A 23,802-nucleotide genomic window follows, 5' to 3' on the forward strand; every position below is an offset into this window, starting at 1 on the left:
TTGAGGCCTGGCTACACGCCCCGCTTTCCTGGACGGGCCGAGCCCCGCCGCCCCACAGCCCGCACAGCGCCAGCGCTCAGCCCGGCGTGGACAGGTTCCGAGTCCCGCGCCGAGCGCAGAGCTTCGACGGCCGAGCGAGCCTGCGCACCGCTCGCGCTCCCCTCCCCCACCCCCGCTGCGCTTGCGCGCTGGGGACAACCGTTGCGGGGCTCCCGGGGCCCTGAGGTAGGACAGTCGGCCGCCGACGCCGTCCTCTTGCGGCCCTGAGGTACCTGGCCCGGTGGCCCCAGGACGTTCCCGTCGCATGGCGGAGTGCTGCGGACGATGCCCATGAAGTCCTTAGTCCTTCTAGTTGCGCTGTTGCTATGGCCTTCGTCCGTGCCGGCGTATCCGAGTGAGTGGCCGGCCTGAGGGGGCGGCGACCCAGGGACACTCTGGGGGAACCTCCCGGCTTCCGGGGCCGCCCGAGACCCGGCTCTTCCTTTTCCCTGGACCTACACGTCTCCCAAACCCCACTGTCCCGGGTCCTGGCCTCCAGGGGGCGTGTCCCTCTCCTTCCCACTCGCGACCTCTTTCCCCCTCACCTGCCCGCCGCGGGGCGCTGATCCGGGCAGCGGCCCAGAGGTGACCGGGATGCGCCGGGCTGGGCGCGCTGGGCTCGCGGGGTGACCTCCTCGATGTTGACCTTGCCCCCCTTGACCACGTGTGATAAAGCAGGGGTCCGCAGACTGCAGCCCGCCGGCCAAGGCGGCTTCGTGTTTTTGTATAGCTGGCTGGCTAAGAATGGTTTTTACATTTTTAAATGTGAATATGAAATGTCGTCTTTCGTGATATGTGGAAAAGTGTGAAATTCCAATTTCATTTTTCGTAAATAAAGTTTTATTGGAACACAGCCGCGCTCATTCCTTTATGCATTGTCCGTGGCTGCTTTCCCCGTGATAGCAGCAGAGTTCAGTAGTTGCCGCAGAGACAGGGTGGCCTGCAAAGTCTAAGATGTTCACTGTCTGGCCCTTTGCAGAAAGTTTGTCCCTGTGGTAAGACAGGGAGAGCTGTGGACTGTGGGCAGCTGTCTAGGACACTCACTCACCCCCTCCTCTCCCCCAGAGCATCCTGGGGTGCGCAGGCTTCAAAACCTTAGTCAAGCAGCATTGTAACTTGACACTTGTCTCTCCCCAGTAGCTGAAAACTGGCAAGTTCAAATTAAGGGGGCTAAGACTCCTATATTAACATCATGTGGACACTTTGAGGTATTTAAGTCGAGTGTCTCATATCTGATGTTCCAGGTATGACTGTGAGGCTTGTCCATCTAGTCTAACTATAGTTCGTTGTAGCATTTAGTAATGTCGGGGTTTGGTTTAACCAAATAAATAAAATTTAACAGTTGGGTGTGCAAAAAGTACTAAAGTGCATGGTAGTTATGTAGAGCTGTATTTCAGAATTGTTAAATGATCTTGGTTAAAAGTTAGATTTTAAAAATGAAAATAGAACACAACCTAAAACGTGAATAGTAGTGGGAAAAGTTCTGGATAAAGTGTCCCTAGATAACTAAAGTTAGCCCTTTAAATACTAGCACTTAGGATTGTTAGCTATTTTAAACAAAAATCTTCGTAAAGTTTTTCTTCTTTGCTGTAAAGGAACAGAATGTGCTGAAGAAGATGTCTTTTCTTGATGTCGGATGGTCATTATTACTACCACAAGTTATTGCGTTTTGGTAGTTGGAGATCAGTAGGTCACCACTGACTAACGTAAATGGAGACTTTAGTTGACGTGACATTAATACTGTCACACAGTACACTCTGAGACTGCTGAATGGCAGTCCCTGGATACTCACTTAACTGAGTGCAGTCTCCTGCCTAACTCCATAATTTCATAGCCTACTCTTTTTGTTTGTACCATCTTCCCTAAGCTTTCTTAAGGCTTGTAGGAAATGAAAAGATACCTCTCAGAAAAAGGAATGATTTTGTGTTGAAGATAGGTAGATGATGTAAGACATAAGGAAAACATATGCAGCTCATGGATCATAGACGATATCTTGGAAAATGTAAATTACCTCTTTTCCACAGAAACGGATTGAGGTATGTAGGGCAATGTTAACATGGCTACTTTCTCTGTCTCTGTCTCTCTCATTCTTTTTGTCTAAGTAATTTTAATTTTGTTTATTTGTTTTGGAATAAGTATACCAAAAAAACCCAGGCTGACTGTGTTTGATTTAATTCAGTTATGTATTATTTCTTTTATATGGCCACTATTCCAGCAATTGTTGGCGAGAGGGTCATATGAAAAATGCTCTCTCATGCCGAAGAAAAGGCACATAGATTTTTATAATGAAAAGTGCAGCTTTGACAGTTTTTTTCTAGAATACTAAGACAGTTTTGAGGTTATCTTATACAGTCATCACGGGTATCGTATTAAGTAATTACATTTGCTGAAAACCTCAGCACTTGTAACTGCCCATACCTTTCTAATAGGCCCTACCCAAGTGTAGCTAGTACCAGTTTAATCTAAATTCAGCTTGACATGAATAAGACTTGGGTGTACAGCGGTCTGTACTCCTCTACATACACACATGTCCTGATGGTGCTGGATAAACACCTTTTTACTATATACTTAAATTTATATATATTCATTTAATTTCCTTATATCTTATTTTTCCATAGTTTTAAATATTTTTCAACCTGTCAAATCATGCCTCTTTAATGTGCAACTGGCTTTTCTTCTTAATGAGAATTCTTTTTGCTTTTTAAAAATATGTATGATTTCTAAAGTAACATTAACATAATAGTTATATGTTTAAATACTATTAAAGTAAATTATATAATTTGCCTTTTATAGTTTTAAGTTATGAAATATTCATGGGCCTGAAGCTACAAACACACGAATGTGAGATATTGTTTTTTTTTTTTTTAATATTTCATGAGTAAACTGTTTTTCCTGGTCATCTCCTTGGATAGATCACCAACAGCAGAGTTAATGATACAGGATTGTTTTAAGCTAGGATAACAAAACCTCTAAACTTGCTTCTCTAGACTGGTGTTAAAAGAAGGCTCAATTTGTGAGTCTTTGGAGTCTATCTTTGTCCTTAGGAAGGCCTTTGTCCTAATGGACCACAGAAGGCAAGGGAAGTAGGAAGGCAGCAAACAGCAATAATTGTTCAAATCTATTGGCAAATAAATTCAAAAGAAAAGCAGATTCCTTTTATTTCAAGTACATTCAAAAGGTAAAATTCTGGTTCTGGTGCTGTAAGTTCACTTTACACTATTTCAAGGCCCAAGGCTATGGCACTTGGGAGGGTCTCTCAAACCTGTGAATGGAATGTCATGACATACTTTATTAATGTTTTAGATAATGAGGAGCATGTCATCTAATATGTGAATGTCCAGAGGGTGGCCTTTGAGGGAGTAGTAGTAGTTTTATTAGCCTGTCCATTAATGTTTTATGGGAAAAAAAAGTCCTGTCTTTCCCTTCTTTGAGTGCCTTCTGTATTCTTTTTATAGGATCTCATGTTTTTAAAGACTTATTGTTTTCTGGTATTAACTGGTTGTCCCAAGACCTCTTTATATCTACCCTGCTCTGAATGGGATCAGCATCTTTTTATAAGGAGACATAGTAGAACATGGTATTAGACTAAAGTACCTGGGATACATATCAGACTTATGTGCTGGGGTGGTATTGTTATTTAGATCATTTTACTGAACAGAGCTAGAAGAGATATATTTCAAAGTCATGAGTTTCTTTTGGTTCCAATTAAATCTTAACGTTACTCATAGGGCGTAACTTTTTGACTTTTAACTCTTTACCCAAACTAAATTTGTATTCCTTTTTGAAAATATAATTTTATGAGGCTGTTTTGGTTATCTGTTGCAGCATAAAAGACCACCCCCAAATTTATTATTTCTCATGGTTCTATAGATTGACTGGGCTCAGCTGGGCAGTTCTTCTGCTTCATATGGTAGAGCTGAGGTCACTCATACAGCTGTATTCAGCTGGAAGCTCAACTGGGGTGAGAACATCCAACATGGACTCTCATCTTCCAGGGTCTTTCTCTACATGACTTCTTTCAGTTGTCTAACCCAAGAGTCTATACCATGGCAGCTTGCTTCTAAGAGGGAGCTTTACAAGCTCCCAGTATGCAAGCTCTTATCAAGCCTATGCTGTGTCAGACTTGCTAATGTCCTATAGGCCAAGGCAATCACATAGGGCAAGCCCATATTCAGTGTGGGAAGACGCTACTCAAGAAAATAAATACCAAGAAGTGCAAAACCATAAAGTTACATTTCTTTTTTTTTTTTTCAGCTTTATTGATGTATAGTTGACAAATAGAATTCTAATGTATTTAAAATGTACAATGTGATGATTTAATATATGTATACATTATGAAAGGATTCCCACCATTGAGTTAATTAACACACATCACCTCACATATTTACCTTTTGTGTGTATCATCAACTGTAGTCACCATGTTATACATTAGATCCTCAGGCCTTATTCATCTCATAACTGAAAGTTTGTACCCTTTTACCAGCTTCTCTCTGTAGTTCCCCCACCCCTCCAACCTTAAAGGTACATTTCTTTAACTGGAACATTTAATTAATATGAATATAATGACTTGTTTATTTTATCTGTCAGTGAAAATTAAAATTTGAATTAACAAATTATAGGAAAACTGCTGGGTGAATAACAAGATACAATGTTTTCTTTTGTGACCATTCTTTGAGTACACCCCACTAATGAAGCACAGTTATTACAAATTTGATTTGAATTGAAAGTACTTCGGCTCGTATCTTTAAGTTCGTTTTAATTTGAAGGTGTTGGTGTTTTAGCTGGCAGTTCTTACATGATGGCAGCTTTCAGGTATTAATTTTTACTTGCATCACTTAACTTCTGTAGAGTAAAGGAAGTCTATTCTTTGTGAGCCTACTTCATGACATGGATGGAATATACAAGCAGTTTGTTCTCCAAAGTTAAGGACATTCATCCAGAGACTGGTCTGCCTATAAATGATTCAATGCTTGGTTAAGCTTGTTATGTTAAGCTTTATATACACGAGTTCTTTATCGATAAAGCCATTCTGTTTTTCACTCTTGTGGTAATAAAAATACTAGTTATATTTGAATCTTTTGAAAAATGAGCATCCATGATTCTTGGTTAAATTTTAGGTGCAATCGCTCGCTGGTTGCCATATTAAGTTACAGGCCAAGGGCAAAGTAAAAACGTATGAGTTCTTAAAGCACAAACCAGATATATATTCCATTGAACTTTAACTTTTTTGTCTTTATGTGACAGTCTTAAAATTTATCTTTCCCTCTTTACTGGACTACCAGGTTTCCCCCAATTATATGGAACGTTTTGCTACTACCTTTAACTTACCAGGTATTTATTCTTATACCAAATAACATGTTTAAATTAACAATATTATTGGGTTTCAGAGCCTTAGTTTTTTAAAACATAAATTGTATTTTAAGCACCTAATCAGATAGCCCCCATCTTATATTGAGAGAGAGAGATTTTTTTTTTTTAGAATTCTATCTTGACTTATAGGGTTTTCGAGTGAATCTCTTTGTATAGCGTAGGTATTATATTATGCGTTCATAACTTACTACAATCTATTGGTTTCAGCATTTTACCAGTTTGAGTGAAATGTGGAAACCTTACCTCCCTTTATGTCCTTTTGCCCTCTCCCATTCATAATATAATTATCTTAAATATTTCCTTTATATACTTTGAGAACCACATCAGACAGTATTATAATTTTTGCTTCAACTGTCAAACATAATTTGGAAACCTCAAGAGGAGAAGGAAAGTCTATTGCATTTTACCCATGTTTTTGCACTTTCCATTCTTCTTTCTTCCTTCCCAGTGTTCCAGGATTCCTTCTTTTATCATTTCCTTTCTGTTTAATGAACTTCATTTAGCCAGTCTTTTAGGGTAGGTCTTCTGGCAACAACTTCTCTTAATTTTTCTTCTTCTGAGAGGTCTTGATTATCCTTTCATTCCTGAAGGGTATTTTCTCTTGATAGGGAATTCTGAGTTGTTAGTCCGTTTTTTTCCTTTCAGCACTTGAAAAATATTATGCCATTTCCTTCTGACCTCATGGTTTCTCAATTTGAGAATTCAAATTGTCATTCAAATTGTTTTTCCCCTATAGATAAGGTCTTGTTTCTCTCTTGCTTCTTCCAAGATTTTTTTCTTTGTAATTTCCTGAAGTTTGATCATGACATATCTTGGCATGGGTTTCTTTGGATTTATTTTCTTTGGGGTTCGCTCAGCTTCTAAGTTATGTCTTTTGCCAAATTTAGGAAATTTTCAGCCGTTATTATGTCTTTGAATAGTTTTTCAGACTCATCCTTTCTTTTTTCCTTCCAAGACTCGGATGACATGAATGTTAGAGTTTTTTGTTATAGTCTCACAAGTCCTTGAGGCTCTGTTCATTTTTTTTTCAGTCCACTTTCTTTCTGTTGTTCAAATTGGTAATTGCTGTTGTTCTGTCTTCTAGTTCATTGATTCTTTTCTCTGTCCCCTCTGTTCTGCTGTTGAACCTATCCATTGAGTTTTTTCATTTTAGTTATTGTATTTTTCAGTTCTAAAATTTCAATTTGGTTCTTCTTTATATATTCTATTTCTTTGCTGAGACTTTCTATTTTTCATTTGTTTCAAGCTTGTTCAGAATTGCTTGTTGAAGCGTTTTTATGATGGCAACTTTTAAATCCCTCTCAGATAATTCTAACATCTGTGTCGTTCTCAGTGTTGGCATCTATTGACTGTTTTTTTCTCATTCAAATCGAGATTTTCCTGGTTCTTGTTGTGACCAATGGCTTTTGATTAAAACCTAGGCATTTGGGGTATTATGTTGTACCTCTGGATCTTATTTAAATCTTCTATTATAGATTTAAATAGGCCTCTGACACCACTTCTGTGGTGGAAGAGTAATGTTGCCTTGTTACCACAGGGTGGAGATAAAAGTCCACTCCTCATTCAGTCTTCTCGACTGGAAGCCAAAGTATTAATGCATACGTGGTAGCAGCACTTCTGTGAGATAAGGGTAGAGGGGTTGGGATACTTACCTCACTGAAGCTTGATGCGGTTCGAAGTCTAGGTTCTCCACTCAGCCTTTGCTGGTAAGAGTAGCGCTACAATGTTTTCTGTGGTGTTTGGCTGGAGTAGAGTGGTTATTGTCTAAAATTTTTCTGTTTTGCTAGGCTACCCCTTTCCTGGTCCTTTGGCTATGAAGCCAGCCGTCTTTTCTTGGAGCCCTTTTTGTCTGTATCCATTGGTGTTTTTGGGTTGCCAGCTTCTCAGCCCCCAGTCTGGGGTATATGTGGCAAAAAGAAAACCCACGAACTCACTGCTGTGTCGTTCCTCAGGTCCCGAAGTCCCTAGTTGGCCTTCCTTCTTCTCTCCACCTTTTAGAGTCTTCTCATACTTCTTTTATATATAATGTTCAGGTGTTTTAACTGTGCTTAGTAGGAAGAATAGGGAAAAAGCACATGTTCTCTATCTTTTTGGAAGTGGCAGTCCAGATACATTGTTTTAAAACATGTTATTTGGGGCTTGTGGAAGAGACAATGTGTTTTACAAGTAAACAAGTATACTTAAGTAGAGCATACATGGGAATTACATAATGACCTGTTTTTATTCTTCATTTTGGTCAAAATATGTTGGAATTAGGTTTACAGTGCTTTCATCTATATTATTTTCCAGTTTTTGTATAAAGTACTAGTTATTGGAAAGGAGAGAGAAGTCTTAATTGACTATCAGACATCTAAATTATTTAGATAGAATTTTATCTGAGTAGTGATTCATAATACTCTAAATAATTTAGAAAGAGAGAATGTAAATAAATTCATATTTTGAGAGTTTGTCTAAAATTCTCCTTTAACTTTTCATTTTTACAGGCAATTAACCAGTATGCATTACTTTACTAGCAACATTCTTTTTACTTTACAAGCTGTTTGATGCCAAACCTCAAGTTTTTTCTTTTAAAAGTCTTTAGATAAATACATATGTTATTAAATTTAAATTGTTTTTATTTACAGGTCCATAATTAAGAATGTCTGGAAATATAACCAAGTTAATGTCAAAATAAAATATAATTCATATTAAATGTTATCAGAGAATTATAACACTTAAAAGCTATACATAGAACATTTTAATGGAAAAATTCTGTTGGTCCTTATGATTTTACAATATTGTGTAGGTTTTATAATAACCAGTTTTTAAGACACCAAGTATTTGGTTTGTAACACATTTCCAGTGAAATCCCATGTTCACATTATATTCACACGTTTTTCAATACAGTTCTCAAAAAGTGCAGAAATCCAAATTCTGCATAGATTTGGACATGCCCTATTTACTTTCCAGTTTTGTATTCTGTGATAACTACACAATCACTACACAAATGAAACACATAAAAAAAATTTTTAAAAAGTAAGTTTTTTAATACTTTAAAAAAAGTAAAGTTTTTAAAAAGACCTAAATTTCACCAATAATCTTCTGAAATTTTAAATTGTAGCATTAAATAAGGAACTCCTCAAAGAAATATTAAAATTACCTAGTTTTATTATAGCCCTATATTTTATTACCCTTTGAAGTAAAGATGTTTCATATAAATTTCCCAAATTTGAGATTATATATCTTTTAAAAATTATATTTCCCCCTCCTTTTTTTTTTTTTTTTAAACCAAAGAAGAGATGGGAGTGATTAACTTAGAAACTATTGGTTCTTTGGCCAAGATTTAAGGTGACATGTTTTTTCCTTTCTTAAAACTTTAGTTTCAAAGGAACTAGGTATGTTTCTGTATAAGATTTAGCATTTTATGACTGTCATTACATTTTATTGTAATTTTTGGTGTGCTGTCACTTTTTAGGAGCATGGAAACTATTTTTTTTCCTTTTTGAGTATAAGGTTTTTCTGGAAAAAAATTATTAGTTAAAACAGTTAATGCATAATAGCATTTTAGCTTTACTGATTAGGATATCTCTCCAGAAACAGATAAAAGTATAGCCTTTTGAGTTTTTACAAAAAATGCATTCATATATATTTGTTCTTTTAAATAGAAATTGTAGAAGAAATTATTTTTTTTACACCTGTTACCAATTGAAGTTTTGTATATTAGATATTTAGATATTAAAATTAGATATTTTAATTGGTATATGATAGCGCATTTTTAAGAACTTGAGACTTCCAAATATCATTTTAAAAACTCAATTAGTTTACAATATATTTGCACAGATAACAGAGCACTAAGCTTTCTTGGCGTGATTTGTTGTGCAGTTTCTTTAAAAAATAAAATAAACTAGTTAATTTACACGTTTTAAAACCATTATTTGTAGTTTAATATGACTGACTAGACCTAAAAAATCACATTTTTTAATTTTTATAAATTTATAATATCTTTGGCCACAGAAACCATAGTTTCTCAGCTGAGATAGGAGATCCAAACCATTCCTAATTCTTTGGTAGAAGAAAAAAATCTTATGAGTTCTGTTTTCAGATCCATAATCTTAAATTCAAGAAATTTAACATTAATTTTCTCTTAGTTCAAAGTAATAAAAATTATAGCATAATGAAATTGGGAAATATAACTCTTAGTTTATATATGTCTTCAACTAGCTCTATTAACTAAAACGAAAATAACATCTATTGGTAAAATTAAATTTTTATGAAACCTAGTTCTTTAAAAATGCCTTTTTTTTGTTTTATCTCTGTGTTAATGTCCAGTAACTATAATGGAAAACAGAGTTACAAGCATGATGTTTTAAATATATAATATACATACAATAAAATACACAAGTCACAAGTGTACAGCTCAATGAATTTTTATAGTTAATGCCCCTGTATAACCAGTGCCCAAACCAAGTAACAAAATATAACTAGCCTAGACTAGTTTATCAGAATGATATTTTAATGTATGCAAATATTTAAAATCTTGCATAGAAATTTAAGTGACTGGAATTTTCTAAATTTCTTACACTTATGAAACTCGGTTTATCCAGAAAGAGCTTATGTATACAAGGAGGTTATTCATGTAACCACATGAGTCATTAGGTTAACCAAATAACCAAATTCTTGACTATGACAGATCAAATTGCTTATATTTTTCATACATCTCATAAAGTGTACTAATAAAGAACAGATTTCCCTTAAACTCTAGTATTGTAATGCTGCTACCAAGAAAGAATTGTCAGTTAAAACATCAACTATCTCAAATTAAAATTAAAGAATTAGAGAATAATCAGACAACTGTGTATTTAACAACAAAACAGCTTTAAAAATTACAAATAACCCCAAAGAAGATAATTTGACTATTCATTAATTGGAGTGGAATGTAGTCAAATTATACAAAGGCAATTGTAGTGTTCAACCTTGTTATTCAGTCAGTACTTTTATGCTAAGGTTTAATATTAATAAATTGTAGTTGACAGAACCAATAATTGTGCCAGTTTTAATCAAGATTTCCAGCTAAAATAATAGTTGTATGGCTTATCATATTACAAAAAGGAACACAATTATAATTTAGATGAGGGATTTAAAATTAAGGTAGGTGTGCCTTAAATTAATATTAAAACTCAATTGGAAAAGATCAGTAAAAATTAATGTCTTTACTTATATATTTTCTAGTTTTGTTGATTAACCTGGCCTAAGAACAATGTCACTCCATAATGCCGGTCTTGATATGCACCTATAGCCCTCAGATTTTCGTGTTTAATATTGTTTTCCATTAAAAGAAACCAGGAATCCTTGAAAGGATAGCTGATATTCATGTTTAGGGAGATAAAGTACAGACTGGAGGGTAAAGGTAGAAGTAGGGTAGGAGATGGCAGGGAGGCAGGCAGCAGTAACTGCCAGAGAGCAAGCAAGGATGCTTTAAAAATTCATAGGTTCCCTCAAAAGGACACAAGAGACCGCTTACAGTGGCTTCAACTGGCTAGGTTGTGACCTGTTGAGAATTAAAAAGGAAAATGATAAGAATATAAGTTAAGACTGTAAAAAACCTATGAGTCATAATGAAACTCAAAAGTATAAGAACTACTTTTCAAATAATTAATACTTTTCTCAGGTGAATTTTATTCAAATATTTAAAGATATTGTTTACATTTAGTATTATTTATGTTTCCAAGATAGGCAAAAAGTGTTTCCATACACAAAAACTAGTACAAATCAATGCCAGAAAAAGACCATACTTTCTTCTGTAAAATATTTGTGGAGAGGCTCATGATTCTTTTGCTGCTCCCCTAGAAGCGACCCAACAACAAGATTCACATATTAGAAGATAAGCTACCATATTGTTTCAGAAGTTAATGAAATGTGTCAAGGTGGTCCATTCACACTAAGGACCCCTCCCAACTGATCCTGATGGCTGTACTACAATAGGATAAAGAGAACTTGATGCTCCAAAGCCAAGTGAATTTAACATTTTAAATGTGCTTAAAATATATAGAATTAGGCATTTTCCTTAAATTTATTTGCTTGTTGATGGGTTCACCAGTTGTTGCTGGTTGCTACCTTAACTTCTCTCCCTGTCCTGTGTGGTTCTTGAAGGGAATAGAGTGGATAAAAATGTTCCCAAAGATGATGTTACAAGCCAAGGACTTACACACCAGGTTTTCTGCTTTCCTGGTGCAAAATAATCTTGCTTTGTAAATCCCATTTGTACCATTTAGTCCTGGGAGATGAAATGAGAAGTAGTTTATTTGTGTTGCTTACTCTTCAGATGAAAAATATCTAATGTTCCAGATTCTTTGGATATGTGGCTTCAAGGCCAGGAAAATTTAATGACTTAAAAAATGTATATGAGGCATTTTTCAATTAAAAAAATTTTAAATGCTGATCAAATATAATAGTATGTATAGTAAATTCTAGTTATGTAAATATATGTAATCTTGAAGGCTGTTAAAAATGTGTAAGATGGAAATACTCCCCAAATTGATCTACAGATTGAACACAATCCCTATCAAAATCCCCGTGTGCTTTTTTTTAAAATATGGAGGCCTTTCTTTTTTTTTGAGGAAGATGGCCCTGAGCTAACATCTGTTGCAAATCTTTCTCTTTTTTCTCCCCAAAGCCCCAGTACATAGTTATATATCCTAGTTGTAGGTCCTTCTAGTTCTTCTATGTGGGATGCCGCCTCAGCATGGCTTGATAAGTGGTGCGCGCCCAGGATGCGAACCGACGAACCCCAGGCCGCTGAAGCAGATCACGCGAACTTAACTACTATGCCACGGGGCCAGCCCCCTAGCTTGCTTTTTTTGCAGAAATTAACAAGCTGATACTAAAATTGATATGGAATTGTGAGGGACCCAGAATAGCCATAACAATCCTGAAAAAAAAGAAAGTTTGAAGACTCATACCTTCTGATTTCAAAACTTACCATTACAACTGCAGTAATCAAGACAGTGTAGTACTGACATAAAAATAGACATATAGATTAATGAAATTAAATTGAGAGTCCAGAAAGGAACTCTTACATTTATGGTCAATTGATTTTCAACAAGGATCAGTGAAGTAAGCCAAGACGATTCAGTGGGGAAAAGAACAGTCTTTTCAGCAGTTGGTTCTGGGACACCAGGCAAAGGAATGAAGTTGAACCTTTACCTCAAACCATATATAAAAATTAACTTAAGCTAGATCATAGATCTAAATGTAAGAGCTAAAACTATTAAACTCTTAGATGAAAATTAGGTATAAATCTTCGTGTCCTTGAATTTGGCAAGGGTTTTTAAGATATAAAACCAAAAGCACAAGCAACAAAAATAAAAATAGATAAATTCAACTACATCAAAATTAAAAACTTTTGTGCTGCAATGATATCCTTAAGAAAGTGAAAAGACAACTTACAGAGTAGGAGGAAATATTTTCAAGTCATCTATATGATAAGGGACTGGTCTCCAGAATATATAAAGAATTCTTACAACTCAACAAGAAAAAGACAACCCAATTGAAAAATGGGAAAAGTTATCAGAATAGACATTTCTCCAATGAAGATATACAAGTGGCCAACAGGCACATGAAAAGATGCTCAATATCATTAGCCATTATAGAAATACAAGTCAAAACCACAATGAAATATGACTTCACACCCACGAGGATGGCTATAATCAAAAGGACAGACAATAAGTATTGGGATGATATAGAGAAATTGGACCCTCATGTGCTGCTGGTGGGAATGTAGCTGCTTCGGCAGTTCCTCAAAAGGTTAAACATAGTATTACCACATGACCTAGCAGTTCCACCCCTAGGCATATACTGAAGAGAAATGAAAACATACATCCACACAAAAACTTGTACGTGAATGTTCATAGCAGCATTACTCATAACCACTAAAAAGTGGAAACAACCCAAATGTCCATCAACTGATGAATGCATAAACAAAATGTGGTATATCCATACAATGGAATATTATTTAACCATAAAACGGAATGAAATACTGATACATGTTACAACATGGATGACCTTGAAAACATTATGCTAAGTGAAAGAAGCCACTCACAAAAGAACACATATTGTATGATTTCATTTATATGAATTGTCTAGAATAGACAAATCCATAGAGACAGAAAGCAGATTAGTGGTTGCCTAGGGCTGAGGGGTAGGGGCAATGAGGAATGGGTTTCTTTTTGGGGAGATAAAACTGTTTTAAATTTAGGTTGTGGTGATGGTTGCACAACTGTGAACATACTAAAAACCATTGAATTGAATACTTTAAAATTTGTAATAGATAAATCATGAAGATATTTTAACATTGCTTAAGATTGTAATTTACTTAAAATTATGTCAATGCAATATGACTTTAGAGGTTGATAAAATCCAATAAAAGAAAATTGATAGAACTTAAACAAATTTAGTTAAATTTATGTGATCTGAACTTACATTAGGCCATTTAGTAAGGGCCAGTTAGAAGAAGTGTAGGGGCTTTCTGAACATTGGAGCTGTTTAACTACAATGTTTATGATGTTGTTTTAGATAAACTTCAAACTTAGAAATTTAGAAAAATATGGTTAAAGCTATATGTTTTATTATTATAAAAGACTGCCTGTTTTGCTTAAAATAAGAGAATTTTTTTTATTGCCCAGATTTTCTCCCTAATAATTATTGGACTCTCAACCAAAAAAAAAACCCCCAAAACAAAAGAAAAATAGTCTTTAGACCAGCAGATTTATTTTAAACATAACATGAAATTTAGTTTTCCTCTACAGCATTCTTCTATAGAAATTTTTTTACCTGTGATTAGTTCCTTAAGATAAATTAATGGAGGTACAATTAATTTACGTACTTGCCAGCATTTGGTTCATTTATTCAATTATTCACTTAACAAATACTTTTTGACTGTCTGCTATGACTCCAGACACTGGATAGAACAGGGATATAGAGAAAAAGGAGACATGGTCACAGCTCTCAAACAGCTCACAATATGTACAGTTAACAAATATTAAACAAATATGTATAGTTAAAATTATCCTAAGATCAGTGTGCTAGAGAGAGACTAATGAAGGATCTGGGGACCATAAGGGAAGTGAGGAAGTTACTTCTTTTACTAAGGAAGTAACATATACACATGACAATCCTAGGTTTTATTATTTAAAAAAAAACATTACCTATTTGACTGGCTAAATAAAAATTGTCTTTAACTTGCATTTCTTTTATGAACAGTGAATTTTAGCAAGTTTTCATGCTAAGTGGCTTTTATGTTATTCCTTATATCCTTTTCTTCCTCCTTTAATTGGCCATTCTATGAGAAAGAAATATGTATTTTGAATGTATTGTTTGTTGATTGAAGTTTTATATTTCATTGCTCATTTTAAATCATGATTTTATTATTTTCCCCAGCATAAACTCAAAACTAATTAACTTGCCTTTTATCTCCATGTGAGGTGAATTTGCTCTTTTGTGAGTTACTGTCAGTTGCTACCCATACTTTGTAGTAATAAAACATTTTAAATTTGGATCAGTTATTATTAATATTTCCAAATACATGTTAATATATGAAAGAGATGCATTTTGGTCTGGTTAACAGTAGAGCAAAATTTTGTATATTTTGTTTATTTATTTATTGTATTTTAATATTCATATGTATTTTAAAATAGAGTTGTATTCCTCCAGGACAATTTTATCATCATACTCCTACTGCTTTGCAACATCCTTGTGTCATCTTTTTATGACAACATTGTGTAGTTGTTATGTGCACCTGCTTTGAAGTAAGGCAGCCTGTGTTCAAGTCTCATTCTTACTCCGTGCAAGTTGAATATAATCTTAGGCAAATTACTTATCCTTTCTAAGTATCCTTCTTTTCCTCTTTATAAAAACACTCCTTACATTCAAAGCCCTTAGTATAGTACCTGGCACATAGTAATCGCTTAATCAGTCAGAGCTGTTATGGTCTTTTCAATCACTGTTTTCCAATTTCCCCTTCAGATGTCATTCCACTTTTGTTCCTACAGTTGTTTTACCATTTTGTTTACTTTCATGTTATTTCTGTCATGTGACTAATTCTCCCTGCATTATTTTAAGACGAGAAGTGCAGACAGCCTCAAGCTCAGCTATAACCTCCATATCTGTGATTCCTGCTAAACCTCAAGCCTGCTTAGCAGGTGGCCATCCTGCTTACTAGATGCACTGGAAAGCGGCGTTATGGATTCTCAAGGTGGAAGAGATTCTTCCTTTAGCCATATTCTGGGACGTTGCTATGTTAGGTTGGATTACTAACTGGTGAAAATAGAGGGGATATTATAAAGTACACCAGTGTAGACTACAAATATCCAAAGTATAATAACCCAATTTCTAGCAGAGGAATCTGATCTTTGTAAGAATTTGAATTTTGTTCATCTTTCTAGCACCTCCTGAAGAATGAGGAAAAGCAGGTTTTCACAGTGGCCAGGGCCATTTGTAGGGATGTTTGAGGTTTGACTGTCTTTAACTACCTTGCTGCAAACATTTTTATAAAGATCAAATTGATTTGCAAGAGCAGTCCTGCTTAGTAGAACTGAGAAGGTCAATATGAAATATGTAGATCTTTTAGGGGGGAGAAAAGCAGGAGGTGGGAAGTGTGTGGGGAGAGGATGGATTTAACAATAGAACAATGTAGAAACCAAGGGTACATGAAAAAGAGAGGAAAAGCAAGGTAGAATGTAGGGTGCTCTGTTGTTAGGCAGCTATGAACAGGTTTTTTAGTGTTGCCTGAGTAACAGTATAAAGAGATAATGAGGAGGCCGGCCCAGTGGCGTAGTGGTTAAGTTGGCATACTCTGCTTCAGTGGCCTGGGGTTCGTGGCTGGGATCCCAGGTGGGGACCTACACACCACTCATCAAGGCATGCTGTGGTAGCAACTCACATACAAAATAGAGGAAGATTGGCACAGATGTTAGCTCAGGGACAGTCTTCCTCACCAAAAAAAGCGAGAGATAATGAGTACTTTGGTTTTTTTGGGAATCAACTAGCAGGATCTCCTTTTCCTGTCCTTTGACAATCTAATTCACCTAACAGTAACCTGGGTATCCTGTTTACTACTTTGAGAAGAGAGAAGTTAAATGATTAAAAATTGAGTGTTTAACAGACTATCATCTAATGGCAATGTCTTTTTAAAAGCATTTAAGCCTTTCTTGGTTGCAGATTTTAGATTTGCTTATGAATAGTTGCCCAGAATTGAAATTTTTCCAAAACAGATTTTAAAAAACATTTTATGATGGAAAAATTTAAATGTATACACAAGTAGAAAGAATGGTATAATAAATCTCCATATATCTACAACTAGCTTCAACTATTATTAAACCATAATTAATCTTGTTTCATTGATATCTTCACCCACATTCCTTTCCCCCTCACCTCCCTGGTCCTTCTCCTCAAATTCTCAGGCTTGGATTATTTAGAAGCAAATTCCAGACATTATATAATTTTATCAGTAAATATTTCAAATACAAAGCACTAAAATGTAAGTACTTAAACACAACAACAATGTTACCAATTTAACAAAGATAATAATTCCTTAATATTATCAAATATCTGGTCAGTGTTCAAACTTTCCTGATTCTCTCTCTCTTTTCCAGTTTGATTGAATTGGGGTTCAAATAAGATTGATATATGTAATTCGTTGATATGTCTGTTAATTCTCTTTTAATCTATAGTTCCTCCTTCATCTCTGTTTTTCCCCTTGCAGTGTAATTGTTGGAGAAGTTGGATCATATGTCCTGTAGTTTCCCACAGTCTAGATTTTGCTATTATATCCCCATGGTATAGTTTATGTCTTCCTTTGTTGTCCCATGTATTTTCTGTATACTGTTAGTTAGATCTAGAGAGAACTGTTAGATTCAGGTTTGACCTTTTCAGCAAGACTGCTTCATAGGTGGTATTGTGTTCTTTCATCGGGAAGCACATAATGTTCAATTGTGTATGTTTTCGTGATATAAATAATCATTGATATTGATAATCATTGCAAAATGATCGTATTCTAGTTATAAATGGCTTCTTCATTTATTAGCTAGAATAGTTTATAAATTGAAACTTTTCCTCACCTTGGGCTATTTTTCCATATGCAATTGAGTCTATTTCTGTATTTTCTGTTCTGTTCCATTCATCTGTATATTCATGTGCAATGCTATACTATTTTTATAATAGAGGCTTTATAATATTTTTTGATATCTAGTAGGGCTAGCCCCTGTTTTTCTGGCTATTCTTACTCATTTGCTCTTCAAATGAACTTTATAATCCATTTTTCTAACTCCATAAAACAATTAATGATATTTTATTAGGAGCATATTAAATGTGTAAATTAACAGAGAACTTGACATCTAAGCATCTTTATGATGTCGAATCTTCTTGTCTGAGAACATGGTATATCTTTCCATTTGTTGAAGTTTACGTTATATCTTTCAGAAGATTTTATTATATTCCTGTATCCATTTTCTGTGGCTGCTGTAACAAATTACCACCAACTTGGTATCTCAAAACAACAGAAATTTATTCTCTCACAGTCCTAGAGGCCAGAAGTCTAAAGTCCGTTTCACTGAGCCAAAATCAAGGTGTAGAGCAGAGCTGTGCTCCCTCTGGAAGCTCAAGGAGTCAATATTTTCTTTGCCTCTTCCAGCTTCTGGTGGCTGCCAGCATTCCTTGTCTTGTGGCCACTTCCCTCTAATCTCTGCCTCCTCCTCCTTATTACCTCCTCCTCTTCCGTGTATATATCAAATCTCTCTCTGTTTCTCTCTTATAAAAACATTTGTGATCGGAATTAGAGCCCACCCAGATAATCCAGGATAAACCCCTTGGCAAGATCCTTAATTTAATCACATTTGCCAAGATCCTTTTCTCTTGTAAAGTAACATTTACAGGTTCCAGGGATTAGGACCTGATCTCTGGATATCTATATTCAGCTTAGTATAATTCCTTATATAGATTTTGGGCATGTCTTTTTAAATTTATGATTAGATATTTTCTTTCACTTTTTGTTATCAAAATAGCATCTTCTTTCTCATTTTATCTTCTAACTGGTTTATATTTGTATATGTTTTGTATATTGATTTTATAACTTGCTAGTTTACTAAATTCTCTTACTCTCTGTAGTAGCTTTTCAATTGATTCTTTTGGGTTGTCTAGATGTATAATTATGTTATCTGCACATAAGGATAGTTTTACCTTTTTCTTCCCAATTCTCATGCTTCCAATTATTTTCTCTTCTCTAATTACATTGACTAATACCTCTACCATGATGTTAAATAGTAATGGACATATTAGTATCCTGATCTTGTTCCTGTTTTAGCAGGAAAGCTTCTAGTGTTTTTTACTAAATAGGATCCAAAGCATATTTTATTGTTCTTTTTAGGGATTTAAATTTATATTTAAAAATGAGAAATGTAAGCAGTTACCTTTATAGAGAATAATATATAGTGCTCTGTAGCTTTTAAAGTACTTTCAAATATCTGATTTGTTTGGTTCTAAGAGATAAAAGGACAGATATCGTATGTTAATTTTATAGTTAAGTCAATGTTCAGAGAAATTAAGTAATTACCTATGATCATGATGCTAGAAGGTAGAGCCAGGACCAGAATCAAAGGTTTTTTTTACTACACTATGCTACATATTCATTTTACTTAATATTTTCCTTCAGGAAAACTCTAGATTCAGGACATTGCATGTTATATATATGAGAATGCATAAATAAATTATTTTCCTTTTTAAAATGTGACTTTTAATGGTTTATTATGGTAAGTGATTGGGTGTGTGTGCTTGTGTGTGTTTTTAGGGAGTAAAACTTTATAGATAAGTCTCAAGTCCCCTTTAATTGGCTAACTTAGTCCCATTCCCTCTCCTCAGAGGCAACTACCCACATGAGTTTGGTATTAGTTCATTAAAAAAAATCTGCGATTCATAGACAAAATGTATGATACTATGTCAGTGATTTTTTTTAAAATTATTGTAAGGATAATATCAAAATGTACCTTATGTTCTGTATCTTCCTTTTGTCACTGATCATCGTATGCAGCTTGGAGTGTACAAGGCTTTTCTAAGCATGACATAAAATGCAGAATCTACTTTTAGAATCTAGATTTCCAGACAAGTCTAGTATCTTTCCACTATCATATTGCCTCACTAAACTGTTCTCATTAAGCATTTTTTAAAATTTAGAAATGTGTTTTCAATTTTGATTAAACTTCCATCTGGTCTTTCTGAGTTGTAACAGAAGAGTTAAGGAGAAGAGGAGACACATGTAAATATAAAGCATTTTCTGACTATTTTGTGCTTGCCAAAGAGCTGAATAAAAGCACCTCCTGAATAGAAAGTCTGCTATTTCATTTTGCCTGCAAGGAGAAAGTTCAGGTAGGAGTTATGCATTAGAGTTTGGTGAAAGGTGACTTACTTCCTTGAATTAAATCAATTTGTATCCATGATAGTGGCAAAATCAATTCAAAATTACATGTAATACAAAATTTCAGCACTTAAAAACTCCTGACTCAGGAGTATGGGAGTTGAGCAGAATTTCAGAGTATCTTATTCAATAATCTTATCTGTTTTCCACATTGGAAATGAGAGGCTTCACCACTCAGATGCTGCAAAATACCAGTATAAATAGTACTGCCGTTTGTTGTTGGAGTGAAATGTTGATGGTCTAGACCAGGAATTGGCAGAGTTTTTCTGTAAAGGGCCAGAGAGTGAGTATTTTCAGCTTTGTAGGCCATGTCATCTCTGTGGCAGCTACTCAACTTTACTGTTACAGCCAAAAGCAGCCATAGACAATACATAAACAAATGGGCAAGACTGGCTGGGTTCCAGTAAAACTTTATTTACGAAAACAATTGGGTGGATATGACCCACAGGCTGTAACAAAACCACAGGCTTTGCTGGGTTGAAGGCAGTGGTATATTGGTAAATGTTTAACGGCTGGCTTTTTGGAGAAACAGGTAAGCCCAGATTTATAGCATTTGTCCATTTACATGGTGTAAATACTCCCACCATGGTCGATTTCAAGCTACCTACTTGACATCACTGAACAGAGAGGTAGAAAGAAATATACAGTAGCACATTATTATATAGCATTTCTACTGTACAGATACACTAGAAGTAAATAACCTCAAGAGCACAGATAATAGTAAATGAAATGAAATAATAAGAAAGTGATGAGCTTTGAATATTTATTACCTTTGTTTTGAATATAATTTATTTAACTGAAAATTCAGATAAGTTAGTTTTTAGTGATGTCTGTGTTTAACATCTGGCTCACAAAATTCCTAAAAATTTAATAATTGGCTCTGATAAGCCAGTATGAGCCTACTCTAGCACACCACTGTGTTGGAGGACATAATCAAGAATTTTGTTTTAATAAGTTGCCTACTGAATGATAAGTTATATGGGAGAGTAAAAGCAAAACAATATACAGAATTGTGTTAATATGTAACTTTTGCACTAATCTTGCTTATCTGTTTTAACAAGAATCTGAAGAAATAATTTTGTTCATTTAACTGAGAGTTGACTGTGTCGAAGGTGCTTTATTTCTTAGTTCATCTCAACTTTTAAGTGATAGCATATGAAGTAAATTTAGGTCAGTAGATTCTGTCAACATGTAATATATAATAATAAAGGTTACTTATTGTTTGAATTCTTTTTTTCCCTTGAGGCATGACTGTGACGCCTGACGAAGAACAAAACTTGAATCATTATGTACAAGTTTTACAGAATCTAATACTCAGTGTTCCCACTAGGGAGCCAGTTCGTGGGAGAAAATCGAAGTCTCCAAATGATAATTATTCTAGAGGATCGAAGGTATCACAATTTAAGGAGATAATTACACCTGGAGAAGCTTCAACTGAGAAGGATGTTTTAATCAATCCTGTCAGTGAAGAAACTACAACTTTCCCTACTAGAGGCTTCACAATGGAAATAGGGAGGAAAAAACATAGTAAAAGTACAGCATTCTGGTCGATTAAACCAAACAACGTTTCTATTGTTTTACATGCAAAAGAACCTTATATTGAAAAAGAAGAGCCAGAGCCAGAGCCAGAGCCAGTTTTAGAAGAAAACGAGGCGTCAAAGCCATTGCCAGATGTTACTGAATTTTCTACAAGTCGAGATGTCGCCTCAGGCAGACCGTTTGTCACCCCTTCAAGTAGGAGCACTGACTGGGATACCGCCACAGAAGCAGAAGATGTTCCTCAGCTCTCGGGCGAATATGAAATGGAAAAACCTGAAGCACTAACATTTGGAAAACATTTGAATAATGATGACATTTTGAAAAAAATTTCGGATATTAACTCAGAGGTGCAACGGGTACCTCTTGCTGAGAGCCTCAAGCCAGAATATAGAGAGGACATTCAAGCCTCTAGAGATCACCTAAAACGAAGCCTCGCTCTAGCAGCAGCAGCAGAACATAGATTAAAAAAAATGTATAAATCCCAGATATCACCACTAGGACGAAGCAGTAGTGAAATTGATGACATTGAAACTGTTATTAACATGCTGTATAATTCTAGATCTAAATTATATGAATATTTAGATATTAGATATGTTCCACCAGAGATGAAAGAAAAAGCTACTACAGTATTCAATACATTGAAAAAAATATTATGTGTAAGTCGAGTGGAAACTCAACAGCTTATTAAGAAGTTATTAAACAATAACATAAAAATTTTAAACCTGCTTGATATTCCATGACAAAGTTAATTTAAGCAAAATGTGCTTTCATTCATGGGAGAAATAAGCATATTAGTGATTCAAAAGTTGTATAAAAAATATTTTCTGTTGTAGTTCAATATGCTAACATCTTTACATGTCATGTGTTATGGAAAATTTTCATATGCACTAAAAGCCTAATAATTTAAAATAAAATTTTGGTTCAGGAGTTTATAGTTTTTTCTCATTAATTAATTTTAAAAGTTACGAAGATCTAATCTTTAAAATGTTTAAGCTTTGGTTTTACTTGAGTTGAGACTGTATGCAGTCTATATACGTAGCTGGTTTTAAATAATTGAATATAAATGTAAAATTTTAGGATATATAGTCTTTATTAATCTTTCAGAGAATCTGAGTTTTCTCTCTGAATAGCATAGTTGGAGCTTGTATCAGAACTACTTTTATTTGGAGATATGTGTGCCTCCTTTGAAAAGTGGATGATATATTAAGATACATCCCTGTTCTTTTGTTGTTAAGTACTTTTAGAGTATCAGTGAGGGACTGTAACCTGGATTTGTAATGAAGTCGTTCTCACTTATTTCCTCTTTTTGTTTGTTTATGTACATGTACGTTGAAGCTTTGAAAATCTTTTATTTGGGAGTATGACTAACACCTTTAGATTAACTGTGTAATATTGTAATTATGGTATAGGTAATTCTGTTTCATGATTTGACCAGTATTATATTTAAATTTATTTATTTATTCATTTATCAAGTCAGTCATTTATAGTTTAATAAAGATTTATTGACCTTTTACTATGTGCAGGGCAAAATGCTAGGCTTTGGGGATACGATAACAAGACCTAGCTCCTTCTCTCTTTAAGATTATATTTTAGCAGGAAAGACAGACATTAAACAAATAACTTCAACAATTTTTAAATTTCAGTTGTGACAAGTTGTTATGAAGTTGTAGGAAATTTGACCTAACCTAGATCAAGAATAACGGGAAAGCTACCCTGAGAAAGTAGCACTTAAGGTCTGAAGGATGAGGGTGTGTGTAAGGGGGAAGGGGGCATTCCAGGCAGTGGGAACAGCATGTATGAATGCTCTGAGTTGAGAATGAGTATGGCTAGGTCAAGAAACAGCTGGAGTATAGAAAGACAAGGGAGAGCATCTCAAGATGGAGCTGCCAAGGTACACAGGGTCGGAATAGATCCTGTGAGGCCTTAAAGTGCATATTGAAGATTTTAGCCTTTATCCTATGATCAATGAAACACTTGGGGTACAGTTTTGGATGTAGGCTAAAGTGGAAGTGCATTACACACAGGCCGAATTTAGCTTGGATTAGATGGAAAAGAAGTGTCAATTAACAGTAGAATCAACAGGATTTGGTGATTGAATGGATATGGGAACTGAGGAAGTTTCAGGGATCAAAAATAATTCCCACACAATTAGCTATATTATAAATATGACTACATAGGTTTCATTTCGTAATAACACTCTTTACTGTTGTTGCTTATTTTTACAAATAATTTTACTATGGAAAATTTCAAACATGCAAAAGTAAACAGATTAATATAATAAAACCATGTACTCGTCATACAGTTTCAGCAATTATCTACTAATGACCAGTCTTCACCTAAACCCCCACCCCTTTCCCTTTTTCCTATCTTATATTGAATTAAATCCCAGATACTTTTTCAGCTCATCTGTAAAT

The 23,802-nt window shown here is 34.9% G+C and overlaps 1 protein-coding gene across 1 annotated transcript; it reads left to right on the forward strand.

The window, feature by feature from the left end:
* The first annotated feature begins 262 nt into the window (after positions 1–262).
* SPESP1 (sperm equatorial segment protein 1) lies at positions 263–22,157 on the forward strand. Its single transcript, XM_014780859.2, has 2 exons — positions 263–394; positions 21,095–22,157. Exons 1-2 carry the CDS (start codon positions 325–327, stop codon positions 22,126–22,128), a joined length of 1,104 nt encoding a protein of 367 aa, XP_014636345.1. The 5' UTR covers positions 263–324; the 3' UTR covers positions 22,129–22,157.
* Positions 22,158–23,802: the final 1,645 nt, after the last annotated feature.

Source organism: Ceratotherium simum, chromosome 3 (genome assembly GCF_057802395.1).
Source record: "Ceratotherium simum simum isolate JZ-2026a chromosome 3, ASM5780239v1, whole genome shotgun sequence".
NCBI classification, from domain to species: Eukaryota; Metazoa; Chordata; class Mammalia; order Perissodactyla; family Rhinocerotidae; genus Ceratotherium; species Ceratotherium simum.

Bases quoted from the DNA above. Each gene is read 5' to 3' on its own strand.
- SPESP1 (XM_014780859.2), top strand. From the start codon at position 325: ATGCCCATGAAGTCCTTAGTCCTTCTAGTTGCGCTGTTGCTATGGCCT. The intron at 395-21,094 runs GTGAGTGGCCGG...TTTTCCCTTGAG, and splicing joins GTCCGTGCCGGCGTATCCGA to GCATGACTGTGACGCCTGAC.